Source organism: Pezoporus occidentalis, unplaced genomic scaffold (genome assembly GCF_034315485.1).
Source record: "Pezoporus occidentalis ecotype Australia unplaced genomic scaffold, CSIRO_AGI_Poc_V1 ctg59, whole genome shotgun sequence".
Taxonomy (NCBI): Eukaryota; Metazoa; Chordata; class Aves; order Psittaciformes; family Psittacidae; genus Pezoporus; species Pezoporus occidentalis.
Genome location: NW_026915932.1, coordinates 787,038 through 801,349, shown reverse-complemented (window position 1 = coordinate 801,349; position 14,312 = coordinate 787,038). Strand labels below are relative to the sequence as shown.

The 14,312-nt window shown below is 35.7% G+C and overlaps 2 protein-coding genes across 2 annotated transcripts in view; one reads left to right on the top strand and one right to left on the bottom strand.

Moving 5' to 3' along the window:
• CDC73 (cell division cycle 73) overlaps nucleotides 1–6,824 on the top strand; it is a 108,521-nt gene extending 101,697 nt beyond the window's left edge. Inside the window, exons 15-17 of the mRNA XM_062638839.1 lie at nucleotides 462–562; nucleotides 3,971–4,112; nucleotides 5,181–6,824. Coding sequence (XP_062494823.1) covers nucleotides 462–562; nucleotides 3,971–4,112; nucleotides 5,181–5,217 — 280 coding nt within the window. The 3' untranslated portion in view covers nucleotides 5,218–6,824. The remainder of the gene's footprint in view (nucleotides 1–461; nucleotides 563–3,970; nucleotides 4,113–5,180) is intronic.
• Nucleotides 1–14,312, bottom strand: part of UCHL5 (ubiquitin C-terminal hydrolase L5) — a 189,184-nt gene that overhangs the window by 140,088 nt on the left and 34,784 nt on the right. The window lies entirely within an intron of this gene.

Below are 14,312 nucleotides of genomic sequence, written 5' to 3'. Positions count from 1 at the left end.
GTAACAGTTACATACTCTTACAATAAATGATGCTCTTTGCAGAAATTTAGCAGTTGTCTCTTCTAATAAATTTTTAGAGAAGTAGTTCACATTATTCAGAATAAAGGCTTTTAAATTGACACATCTCAGTTTACACTCTTGTTCATAGAAGATTACCTCAAAAATGTTGGAGCACGTTTTAAGACCCAGGTTGTAATGACCAGGAATAAACATGATTTGACCTCTTATAAATGCATCATGAGAAACTGAGCTGCATTCTGCGAAGGGATGGAGCTGTAAGTCTAGAAAAGTCACATTAATCTTTCTTTTCTTAACAGCTGTGCTGGAGGTATGGTGGTTATATGTGCTATACTGCTGTTACTAAAATAAGAAATTATGCTATAATATATTGTCTGGTTAAGAGAGTGTGTAATTTAAATGTTGAAGGCCATCAGCACATCCATCTCTTTGTGTGTTCATAGGGATCGTGTGGTGGCAGTGTTTGTACAGGGTCCTGCTTGGCAGTTCAAAGGCTGGCCTTGGCTCTTGCCTGACGGATCACCTGTTGATATCTTTGCAAAAAGTAAGGGGGAATTTTGTTCTGGTTTTAAGTGTTTTGGGGTTTGTTACTCAATTTGGGTTTTTCTGTGGGGTGTTTATGCTTATGGCAACATCTTGTCAAAGAGCTGCTGGTTGAGAAGATGGGGCTTAGGTCTCTGCACCAGTGGCAGATGTGCCCTCAGCAATTCTATTATTCTGACTTGTGGAAGCTCACAGAAATCTTCTCAAAGCTGTCATCTCTACAAGAGGTTCAGAAATAGCTTTCTAAGATTCTATAAAACTGTGAAAATACAATGTATAACACCTCATAGGTAACAGGTTTACAGTCTGTTCTCAGATTTCATTGCAAATTTGAACAGAGGATTAATCACCTAGTATCTCACTCAAAAGGCTTTACAAATATGATATGGTGTCTGACAAAAATGTGAAAGTTTAATAAGATACAAATACTTTTAAATTGTGAGCTGGATGTTACCACTGTAGATCTGAACAGGTTTTTTTTGAGTTATCACAATTACACACAATATACCTTGAGATACGCTGCACTTTACTCACTCAGTTCACTCTTCTGACTGCAAGGTGTGCAATAACATCTAAAGAAACTGTCAGCTTCTGTTCTGTTGCTTCATTGTGAAGCTGCCTTAAAAAATAGACCTTTTTATAGTGTCTGCTGTTTTCTGAGCTAAAACAAAAAATCCCCAGTAAACCAAACAAAACCCAAGCAAATTAATGCATACACAGAAAATAAAATAAAAAAGCGACCACCCCAAACCCAAAAAACACCTTATTTCAGTCTCTCATCTTCTAGTCAGTGATGAGGAAATTAGTTTCATCAAGTTTTATGTTGTGCACCTACTTGGTATGTGAAGTAGAAGCTCAAAAGAGAATGGTAGTTTGGTAAGGAGGAAACAAAAGTGTTGGATGGAAGGCGAAGGATGTATCTATGAACAAGGAAATAGAATGAGTTGCTTAGGGGGGTAATGAGAATGAGCAGGGAGAGTGTGAAAGAGCCTGAAAGTGAATGTTAAGTAAAAGTATACCACCAGAGACAGTTTAACAGAAGAGATTAATGAAAGAAGAAAGTAACACTTCAAAATCAAGAGATAGAGAAAATGGTAGTTGTGAAAACCAAGCCAAGAAAAATGCTATAAACTCTTTCAGGTCTTGGTAGTTATTTGCATGCTAGTACCTATTAGTTTTAACTTTCTGTATTTGTATATATATGTATAGAGTTCCACAGGAATTATTATGACATGCTTTGACATTTTTCTAAGTCTTCACTATGCCATAAGATGAAAATCATAGCCTGCGTAGTTCAGCCTGAAGGTGTGCAAATTCTTACATTTTTTAAGTGAAAGAAGAGTATCATTTCTTATTTAGCTCATGAAGATGCATTGAAATGGACCTTTTTAATTTAAGAAGTGTATTCTGTTGTTTCACAGTGAGGTATTTGTGAGGTACTTTGCTGATAAAAGTATCTGTGGGACTTTTCCTAATGACTTCGCTCACTCCTCAAAATAAAACAGTGTAAAGAGAGAGAGCACAGGCAACGTCAGTCTGGTTGTGCATGTTTACCTCTTCTTGAAGCTATCGCTTTACCCATATTTATAGTCTTTGGTAGTCTTCATAAATGGGTGTTTCTGAGATCAGCAGTTTACATTTCTTCATTTAAGTCACTGAGTCTGTAGTGATTAACAAATATTAATAAAATATTAACAAATAGCTTATTGCTGTTGTTTTGGAAAGCAAGCAGGTAGCTTACCATAAGCAATTCCTCAATTTGTATTGGACCAGAGCCTGCCAAAGTGGTTTTATTTGTTCAGTTGATATGCCACTTAGCATTTTGTTAGTTGAGTCTTTAAAATTGTTCTCCTTAGTTTTCTTTACACATGGTCTAAGTGTTTAATGTTCACATTGCAAGCAAGCTTATTTTTGCGTTTACAAGTCAGTGTTTGAGATAAAATTTTAAGTGATGTCCCTTTAATCAGAAATTAAAATGATTAAAGCTTTACAACAAGAACATATATTTAATTTTGGATACCATTCTAAAGGTCTTGCTCCTAGAGAACTTAGTGCACTAATAATAATAATAAATATATATAATAATAAAGTTAGTGCACTTTAATACTGATTTATTTCAGATGCAGAATTGGATTGTCTTCTGCTGTGTACCATTTAACCTTAATGCAGAGGCTCTTAATCGTCAGGTGTCGATTAAGTTTTCGGTAAATGCATAGCCCCAGTATATCTTCCTTTCTCCAGAGTTATTTTAAAACATGCAGCATCATTTAGCAAAGGTAAATGATACGTATGCATAGGTTTTTTTCACAAAACTTGGAAATTTATGTGGCAGTGGCACAAGACAGATGATCACTTCTTGAGTTAATAGGAAAAAAACAGCAAGCTGATTTCAGATACCATTCTAGAAAGCTTGTAGGTATATCATTGCATATCTACCTGTATCTGGAAAAAGGAACTAAGGTTTTTGTGGGGTTTGGGGAGTTTTGTTTGTTTGTCTAATTATTATTTATTTCAGCGATTTGGCTAAAATTGAAGGTGAATTTTGCGAAACTAAAAATAGTGTAGTACAAGAAAAATGTCTGACCATGGCTTTAAAAATAGCTAGTTTCCACTAGCTTGGTTCTATGCTTCTGCTTTACTTCTCCAGTAATAACCAAAATAGAAAATGCATCTAATGGGTTACCAGATAGGAGCTGTACGAGACTTAAATACTTTGCAATGGATTATGTCAAAACTATTATTTGGCTAAGGAAATGAAGAGGAATTGCAAGAAGATTTTAATACTCACTGTGTTAATGCTTGGGCTTTACATAATTCACATGTGACAGTACTTCCCAAGAGCAAAATAACTGTTAATATTTTACCATTTTTAACCTGAGTAATCAATAGATCAGGGGAAAGTGGCAGCTATAAAATTTCTCACAGTGTTTCATGTAGCATTTGGGAATTATACTGGCATTCTGCTAACAGTCTTCTAAACAGGCTTTTGTGAAATAGCCATGCTTCCTCCTTACTGATCTCAGAAATGCCTTTTGTTTTTTCGTTTTTCTTAACTCTTGGACACATTAAAGTTTTTCAGAAGGATCATCTTTGTTTCCCAAGGAAGATGTGCTTGAATTGGCAATGAGATTTTGCTGTTCTTCTGGAATCTATGCATCTAAAAATAGGGGCTGCCCTTTAACTTAAACCTGTAATATCAGGAGAGCCTGATATTGGGCACTAACCAGTATATTTAGCTCAGTTCCCTTTATTAACTAGTCAACTTTCTTGGGAGATGATGGGCTCATTAAGTTTCTTCTCCAGCTCTCTTCTGAAAAAAGAGCAATGTGGTTGGAATCATTTTTGATTAATAATGAAACACTGCAGAGTCATCATGTTTGTTTACTAAATGTTTTCCTGTTTCCTATAGTTAAAGCTTTTCATCTCAAATATGACGAAGTGCGTCTGGATCCAAATGTACAGAAATGGGATGTAACAGTGTTAGAACTAAGCTACCACAAAAGACACTTGGATAGGCCAGTATTTCTACGCTTCTGGGAAACTTTGGACAGGTATGTTTCCTGTTCAAAATCCTGTATACTCATGTTCGTTGAGAATGAAAAGCTATGGCAGCAAGGGAATTGTGTACAACTTGAACATCGAACAATGTTTTAGCTTGAAAATACTGCTTGTTTAAATTTTCCTTGACAATACAGTTAAATATACACCACTATACTTTATTACGAGCAGTAAGTAAAAATCTCCAAAGTGTAATATGCATGGATTTTAAGGAAGGGTAGTTACTTTTAATCAGTGATTAGTACCGTGATTCCCCATGTCCCTTTAAACAGAAGGAAAGGACTAGAGAACAAGCTAGTTGATGTAGAGCTCCCCCAGCCCTCCTCTTGGACTGCAGTTCTGAGCTTAAAAGCTCTCCTCCATCCTCTTTACATCTTACTAGATGACAGTCTTCCAAGTACTTACCCCTGCCTTTCGTGAGAAGCAAGGGATGGAGTGGCACCAGCAAGTCTGTGAAAAGCAGCATTGTTTCTGACTCTACTTCTTTGTGGTTCAGAACCCTCTCAGAATAGGAAGTTCATCGCAATACCTTTTTATGTTATAGAGAAGAAAACTTTCTTATTGTGAAGCAGTTGAAGAAATATTGAGGGAAAGGAGAAGCCGCTGCATTTCATGAATGTTTAATCTTTTCATGCTGATTGCACAGCAAACTGCTGGAATGATTGAGTGAACTTCAAAAAGGAAAATCCTATAGGAATTGTCAAAATAATTCCAACCATCAAACATTCTATGGCTTCTTATTTAAGTCTCATCTAAACCGTATTTCTGAATGCCAGAATGAACTACAGTTAACAACAGTCTTCCAATACTAGAAGTCATGTGATGCCTTGGTAAACACGCATTTTCTTCAAAACAAACATTTTAGCTGACTTTCAGTGGGCCAAATATTGTGTTTAATACAGACCTCTATGGCATATAAATTACACATTGTATCTCTTTGGCCACTTGCCAATTCTCTTAAGAGTTTTGTTTTAATAAAGTCTGGGCATATTGTTCCTTGGAGTAAAATTTCTATAAATAGTGAAAGAATAGTAATTTTGTTTTCTGTTGATTTTTTTCAGGTATATGGTAAAGCACAAATCTCACTTGAGATTCTGAATCCTCCAGCTGCCATTTATTTCCTGAAGTATGGATTGAGAAAAATGAAAGGGGCTCCAGTTTGGAGACCAGAGCTCGCACTATATGATATGTCAAGAACTTTACAGACAAGGAAGGGTCACAGTTTAAACTTTTTATAAAATCTTGTTTGGATGCTTCATGCTATGGCAGGTTGATACCTGTTATTCTTCAGAAGCAAAGGGGTTTTGCTTAAAACTATTTTTTTAATGTTGTTAGCCTCTAGTCTGCAATCCAAATTGTATATTTTGATAGCAGCAGTTTCTTCTCCGTTTTGTTAAATTAGCCACATTTTTAAATGATGTGTTTTGTTCCTTATTAGAAAATAGATCAATCTTCACTGCAGGTTAAAAATGTGTGTGTGTGTGTGTGCGTGTGCGCGTGTGCACACGTGTGTGTATATATATGTGTGTGTGTGTGTCTATATATATAATGTATAAAACAAATCAGGCACACTTACGCACACATAAATGTTACCAGGCTTTCTAAACCACTTAGCTTCTGAGCTTAGTTTTGGTTTTCTTTGCATATTGTTTCACTTACTGAAAGATTTTTGTTGTGAATTATATTACATTTTAGTCAATAGGACTTAAGAATTGAGCAAAGTGAAAATTGTTTTGGATAAATCAACATGTCAACCTGTATATGTATATTCTGTCAGTCTTTGTTGAAAAAGGGAAGATGAAAAATCTAGAAAGACTTTTTTGGGTTTGTAATGTCCCTGTTTACTAAATCTTTAAGCTTCATTATAGGAATACCTTCAAGTCATGTTAATTTTAAATTGCCATTCTCCACACAGGTCTCTTTATTTAAACTGGAAGTGTGCATGTGTACATTCCCATCTATCAAAATGCCTTTACATATGAGTCTAAATGTTACCTAGATTAAACAGTGAATAGAGAAGGAGAGAGTTTGGATTTTTTTTTTTCTCCTGAAACAGCCACCACAAGGAATGAATAATTTTAACTTCTTTGCATTTATATCTCTTAATACCACCTCTAATATTATCTTCTTGCGACAAAAGTAGCCCAGGCTATGTTTACAGGAGTTGCAGTTTTCTGAGATGAGTGGCTAATATGGCCTTCTAACAGTCCTGCATTGGAATGGAAAATGAACCTACTCCAGTTACCAAAGAACAATTTGCTTGATCTGCAGTATAAGGCCAGAAGACCCTGGTATTTGTATGAATTTATGGTATCTCTGTATCTATTTAATAATGTTACTTTGGTGTGGCATACCAGTGGATGTAGAGAAAGATCAAATACTGTAACACCCTCATGAATTTTTTCTGCAACACAAAATACATGTTTATATTCCTGTTCTTAAAGTTCCAGACCATGTTTTCTTAATATACTTTATGTTTAAGGTTTGACAAAAGTAAAATGTTCTATGCTATTCTTCTTTAGTTTTGCTTTTTGATGTTACCTTCATTTTTAATAAAATCAGAAGGCACATCTCCCTAAGAGATTTTTAGAACTGTTTCTGAAATCTGAGGACTGTGAGGTCTGGCTTTTAATTATGTATTTCCATCCCTGCTGTATCGAGACTGCTGTTTTTAAGTGGTCTTAATAGAAATGTAAAAAAAAACCCGAATCTCCAAACAAAAAATTTCAGTGACTCCAAGATTAGAAGTTGGCACTGGCTTTTTAAATGGATTCTGTGAAGTGACTGGGAAGAACAGGCAGTACAGAAGTGCTAGAAGGACTCCTATTTGTGTGAGCAGTTGGTCAGTACCAAATGACTTTTTCTCCAGTCCTTAAACTCATTATAAATGTATCCATGTCATACATGAGTGAACTAAAACATTCAGTACTTTGTTTTAACCTGTGCTATAATTAGAAAAGCTGTAATGGTTTTCAGCACAGCAATCACAACTATGAGGAAGTGGTTCAATTTAGGGTTCATTACCGCTTTAAATAGCGGGATATCATGTATGGGGTTTTAACTCTCAAGCGTTTCCTATTAGAAATGTGTTTGGGGTTTGTTGTGGGTTTGTTTTGTTTTTTTTTTTACCCAGGCTTATTCAGCACTTCAGGGCCCGTGCAGTTTTCGAGAGACTTCTGCAGTGGGCAGCAAACTTTTAAAGCAAATTCTGAAGAAATGTGTGTTTCGTGTACACTGTAGCATACAGACTGTATAGTGGTCTTCAGGCAAGGTCCAGTTATGTTTTTTCTGTCCTGTATTTCACTTGTGTTTTAAACACGTGTAATCTAACCTCAATTATTGTATACAGGTGATGGCTTGATTTAGATACAAATTTATGTATATACTGGGAGTAACTTCTCTGAAACTAGTGAAGTTACATGGATGTGAAACTGGCAGAAGAACAAAATCAATGACATCTTTGCATGAACTGTGCCATTTTTTATGGATTGAGGGTAGACCTTTAAAATCATGGAATTTTTACTTGCAACCAGTTTACAGTACAAGTTGTAAAACATGTATTTGTGAAGGAGTTGGCACCTGATAGTGCATATTTTTGTCAGTCATAAAAGCACTGATGTTTATAAAATGAGCCATTTTGCAATCAGATTCCTGCTCACATTATTGGAAGTTTAATTAGGTTGTCAGAATAGCATTCCTGCTGCCTTCATAAATAACTGCACATAGGTTATGAAACTACTCGGACTTTAAAATTTAGCCATACAACAGCATTTTCCAACAGAGCTGGAATTTCAGACACTTATGCTTCATTTATCTACAAGTTAATGTAAAGTAATAAAGGAACAAAGAACTGAGGAAGCTGGAGGATCAGACATCTGTTTTAGTGAGCTGCATTCTCCTTGTTGAGTGAATTGGATGCACTACTTAGAGGTGTATAGAGCATGTAGATTGCACTCAATTAAAACGCATAACTAAAACTGAGCTATTTCACTGACTGTACTTTATTAACAGTAGAATGTTACTAGCATTGGAATTGGTTATCAAATTGGTTGTTTCTATTAAACATTTTAACTGTCATAACTCCACACTCCTTCATAAGTACAAGGTGAATGAGATGAAACAAGATATAACAAGATGAAAGCTGTTTTGAAGTCTGTTATTGGGCTCCCTTACTGGCAGCAGGTGATTATTTCTTTTAGTAGCAAGGTTATAGGGGCCAGGAGGTATGTCTGAAGTAACAATTTTATACTAAAAACTAAAATGCCTATGATTTATACCGTTTGAGCTTTCTGAATGCTACCCTGAACAAAGCAGGCAAAGGGGGGAATTTTTTAGGTAAAATAGGGCAACCACACGACTTGCATACCTGAATAAACTGCAGATGAGCAGCCTCAACTGAGTAGGCTCAGCTGTTTAGTTATTACCTGGAAATTTTTGTAGGAAAATACTTTCACAAATAGGTACTAAAGTCAGTGCTTGAGCTAGACAATTTATAGAACTGTTCTGCAATGCTGTAAACCTTTTTATTTCTGAATACAGAAGAAAATGTAGATAGCAGATTGTGCGTTAAGTTGCCCGTGATCATAAATCGAACTGGTACATTAAATGTGACAGATAAGCCTCTATCGGAACAGCAAATTTGGTTTTGGCATTCATTTGATATGCAGTCAGGGTATAAAATACTACCATTCTCTGCAGAGACCTGCAAAAGTAAGTTTTATTAGTACAGCTTTCATTCTTTTGCTGGTGAAATATGCACTTGGTTGCTAATTCTTGCAAACACTATACAGACAAAAAAAAAAAAAGCCCTGATCAAAAGTAATGGCTTAGTGATTTTAAAATTTATTGTCATGAATACATTTTAATTCAAAAGCCATAACTAATGCTAAGTACTTTATTAGAGCAATGTGTTCATGAAAGTTAAAATCCCTGCCTGAAGAAACTGTTGGCCAAGTAGTTCAGCTAATTTGTGGAAAAATGTACTACAAACTGGACTCCCCAAATGTCATATTCCCTGTTTCTAATTTGTTACTTGACTGATTTTTTGTTTTTCAAGAGATGGCAGTTGTGCTTTCGTTTGCTGAACAGCTGTGTACTTCAGTAGCAGTTGTGTTAGTTTACCTTCTTTGGTTTGGTTTTGCCCTAAGACAACACAGCAGTTCTGCGATTGAAAACAAATCACTTCATACTTAAAGTTGTTTAAGTGGAGTTCATGAACTTGACAAAGATAAAGATGGTTTCGTTATGGAACTGTGATCCAGTGGGTAACATGGAACCCATTGTTCAGCTGTCATTGGTGTGTCTGTAGGTCATTCTTCTCAGTGGTGATGCTATCATAGAGGGCAAGTTTGAGAATAATGAGATTTAATCAAGCAAGATTCATTTGTAGGTAGTACACAGCGACAGGCCATGCATCTAGACTGACTTACTGTGTTGGTTTTAATCAAAATTTTTAAAATTTTTCAATCAGAATGCAAATGCAAAGAACAATCTTGAATGTTTGAAACTTTATTGCAGAGACTATTTCACATGTAAAATTGAAAGATACGAGGTGGTACATAAAATCTGTAAGAAAAATACCTTGGTTCATGTTTTTTATTTGCATCGTTAAATTCTTTTGCTGTGGTTTGCTTTATTTCAAATTCAGAAGAGCTTGTACTTGCTTCACACAAGGTGTCTGCATCACTGAAAACTGTCAGAGGTAAATCTTTAGCTGCAGTTACTGAAAAGTCTGGTTAAACGAGTTGGTAGAGTATAAATTCTGGCCTCTGTCACTGGGCCCAAATTTTAGCAGGGGTTTTGAAGGTTCAAGTTAAAATGAAATCTTACAAGAATCTGATGGGGACAGCCGCTCTTGAGTGAAAGAAGACAAACTCCTCATGAGATTAAACCTTTAAACTCAAGTAACTGTCAAACTTGTGCTTAATGACTGTATACCTAAATCTTAATCTTTTTTATGTTTTGCTACTTGACCTAATATTTAAGACTAGACTATGATGATTTTACAGAGTTAATAGTTCAAGATCAGCTCAAGTCCAACTTCTGAAAATTCTTGACAAAAATGCCTTGTGGACTTCCAAAGGTGAGGTGTCTTTTTAAATGCAGTAGTCAACTTAGCTGTGAAAGAAGAAATGTTTATTTTGTTCCTGTCAGTCAAGGCCAACCCTGTAGTTCCATAATTCTGAATGGATTCTTATTGGTGAAGTAGGATGTAAAAAAATGTCTTAGAGAGAGTGCTTCTAATTTTTCAGTTGTTCCCGCCCTCTTGAAACCCTGTCCAGGATACCCAAGTAGTCGCTCAACTTCTTCCCTTACTTCTTTCTGTTTGTTTCTCCCAGATTGGGACTGCTCCCAAAGGTGCAAGGTTTCTGAGGACCTCAGCTGAGTGCACATCCATGAATTACTCTTCTGCCCCATCTTCATCAGTGCACAGACAGGGCAGAAGCACAAGCTCTTGTGCCAGAGTTGGTTACAAACATTAAAAAGTAAATAAATAAAAAGTGCAGGTGTGACCTACTGCATACTTCATCATGCTTCATTCTAGTTTAATTCTGACCTGTAGCAATTAAGCTTTGAGGTTTTGAACATAAAAGTACTGAAGGCATGCTAATTATTATAATGTCTCTACTTATTCTTCAAAGATCTTTAATTGTAGATTTCTCCCTGTTACTCCCTATTACTTACTAATACTGTAAGTATTAGGAGCAGAATGATGAGTGGTCATCCTGAGCTCCACTGAGTTGAGTCAGTCTTAACCTGAGACTGAATTAAATGTAAATACTTAATCACCTGACAGTGGATGTTCAGCAGCTGGCAAGTTATTTGAGAAGCACCCTAGTTTTCTTTGTTATTGGTTTTAAGAGAGACAAGTCTAATAAAATTATGAGAAGAAAACCAAAAATTGATACTTGTTTTTCAGATGCTATTCAACACTTGTAATAGAGCTATTTTCAGTTTAGTAAGAACTGTGTGGCAACTACAGCGACTAATTCTAGAAGCTGAAATACCAAGATGCAATTCTTTTCTAGGGTTATGAGTTATTGATAAATTTCACAGTATGCCCTTAAAAAGTTCATACCTTCACAGAAGATAGTGTAACTGACTGGGACTTCATCAGCTGCCTCTGCCCCTTCTTCAGTTCTAGTATTCCCACTCATGATCACTGGCAGTGAGGAAGGAGATGATCTTTTGTGTATTCAAATCCCCGGTTGTTGGTTTTGGTTTCTACCAGGTGTTCATTCTGGTATTCCTGAGAATGGCTGTCATGATTTTCTTGATGCTAATGACATGCTATTGAAAGTATGTCTGTAGTTTTTAGAAAGATGTAGCCTAAATGAGTAAAATTATTTAGCAGTACTTATAGCTTTTACTTATTACAAATATCACTGCTGAAGATCCTGCAAATAGCAGGTATTAGAGTTGAAGATTAATTCCTTCAGAATGTCATGTATAGCTGCATTATATGGGTAGGAATTTTCAGACATCATTGACCTATCTTTGTTTAAATTCAGTTGGTTCATCTTGTGTGAAACTTAAGATGTCAAGTTTCACTGGAGAGAGATCATCTTCTGTAATAAAACTTGTATGAAAGAGCCTCTGTTTTATGCATGATGGAAGCAATTAGTCTGGTTGCTTAAAAGTTGCTAAAAAGGGAACAATAGGATTAAAGATTTAAAAATAAATCAAACACAGAAAAGCTTCCTAAAGTAAGATTACTAAACTGAAATATGTTTACAACAATTCATAAGTTTGTGTAGAACAAATTTGTTTCTGTGGATTAATGCCCTAAATTACTTTCCCTTTAATCTTGGTTTAGCGTTACCAAATGGAACGATCCACAAACTCACTCAGTGATATAAAATCCCTTTTGAATTTGATTAGTTTTCACATTTAATATTATTGATTTTTCTGGCTTTATTCAGTACCTGTTGGTCTGTTCATCTAGCCTTTTCCCTAAATATCAAGGGAGCTGATTGATCTTGTAAGTACAAAATTAAGTAAGTACAAAATTATAGTTAATTTTGTGTTTATATGCATGTACATTCACGTTTTCCCACTGAGAAAAATGTGCATCCCTCATGGTGCATGTTGTAATTTTTTACATCATTACTTTTGTAATGTCTCAAAATTAAACTGCAGTGCTCTCCATATGTGGAAATTTTTTTTCAGCACAAATTTGACATTTGGCCATAAAATAATCAATACAGTAACTAAGCAACATAAGAAATTATGGGTAAGGAGGCCTCTGCATTTAATAATTTGCCTCTTGGGAGGCTTATTTTTACACTGATGCAGACTGAAGAAGTCTGTGTTCTCTAGCTGAAAAGCAAGAAATAGCCTTTTGAGAACTTGAGCAGAACAGCATCTTCCAAAAATCTGCTAAATGCATTGAATATGTCAAGGATTTATCTGTTTAATAGGACATAGTCCTGAAATGTCATGCAGGTATCTTCAAAGCATTCTTATCTTGGTTTGAAAGTCAAACATGTAATAAATTTGCCATCGCCAGCCCAACAGTTCTTTATGCAACATATTTTTTAATGTGCTTCTCTTCTTACATTCTGGAATCGTGATTTATACTGTTATTTCTGGGATTTGACGTGTTACCAGTCACATCAAGGGAGGGGGTGGGTGTAAATATTTTCTAATTTTTAGCTCCTCCTGTATACAGTGTTTCTTGCAAAAGTAAATTATGCCCAGGTGGTAGTGTGTCTGGGAAAGGACACATCATAGAAACTGGAAAAATAAGTAGATTTTGGTCATTGCTTAATAACGGGATGTTGGGAGCAGAACACCACAAATGCTTAAGTCTTCATTCCGACAGTATCTGAGCCTGTAGAGGCTTTCTTCTGTCCGTTGGTTCTTTCACAGCATTTACTTCCCGTTGTTTTCTCAGTCTCCCATCTTTCTGCTGTATTGCAGTACCTGTGTACTTTTTATTTCTGTAAAAGCAATTGAATTTATAGTAGTAAAACATGAGATGTTTATATCTGAAAAACAGAGATAAATGTCTGGGTTTCTTTAATGTACCTCTTTATGTTCCCTACCACACTTAGCAATGCAGCATATGGCATTGTCTGCAGACTAAAAGACTCCTTAAAAACCAGCAATAACCTTGAAGCTTTTAGCAATAAGCCAGAGAAACAGGGGTTCTGCTATGTAATTCAGTGATGATAAGGTGATGAGGTTCAGAACCATCAAAGGAGTTGTGTTTGAGACAACCTACAGGCAGCTATTTATTTTGGATCAAATTTTTGTTTATTTTGCCGTGGGGTTAGGCTCTGGAGATTAAAGGAAACGATACGTAGTTTATTATCTGAAACGTCAGGGAAAAGTCTATATAGAAATGTTCGGGATAAGATTTACATGCTAAAAATGATACGAGTTTTGCCTCATGCCATTTGTTTTATTAGAATGTGCAGCTGAAACAAGGAAGTGGTTGTCTGACTCAGCAAACTGCTGCATCTTTCTCCCTGGGTAAGCTAGCTGACCCTGCAAATCCCTAAATTAGGTCATGAGGTAAACTGACATAGCCTTTACATTCGCTGAGTATGTGGCTGATAACTGCTAAAGGCAGCAGGTTTTCTGCTGTTGGAAATTGATCACAAATTTTAAAAATTTATCAAGTATTTCAAAGTAAGGAAAAAGCATAGTCCACACCTGTGTCTGAGAAAACAGCTGCTTGCATGGGGCCAGTTTCATTTTGCATCAGCAATAACATGAGTGATAAAAATTATTTTACACAGTATTGATTTTGAGATGGATTACTTTTAATCTTTAAATTCTCTAGAAACTCATTGCTTTTACACAAAGACACCAGTGTTTGATAACGTCCTTGCCTTCCTGTGAAAGTAGCGTGTCCAAACATGTAATGTATATGCCTGGAATGCAAAAAATCTGTTTACTGTTGGCTTATGCTTCTAAGTGGCATGCCTTATGCACTTTACAAAGAAATTCTGTGCTATTAACGTCTACCGTTATGTTACACACCTTGTAACTCCAATTATTTGTAGTAATATCTGCATCCTTCAACAGATTGGTAAACCTGATTTATCAAAGTGCAAACCCTAATATCATTGTGTCTTGCAGAGGTAATACAATTTTTCTGTCATTTTCCACAGGTGTCCTTAACTATTATGATTGCAAAAGAGCAGAAAGAAAGAAAATTAATGATTCTAGATCAACTATTTCCA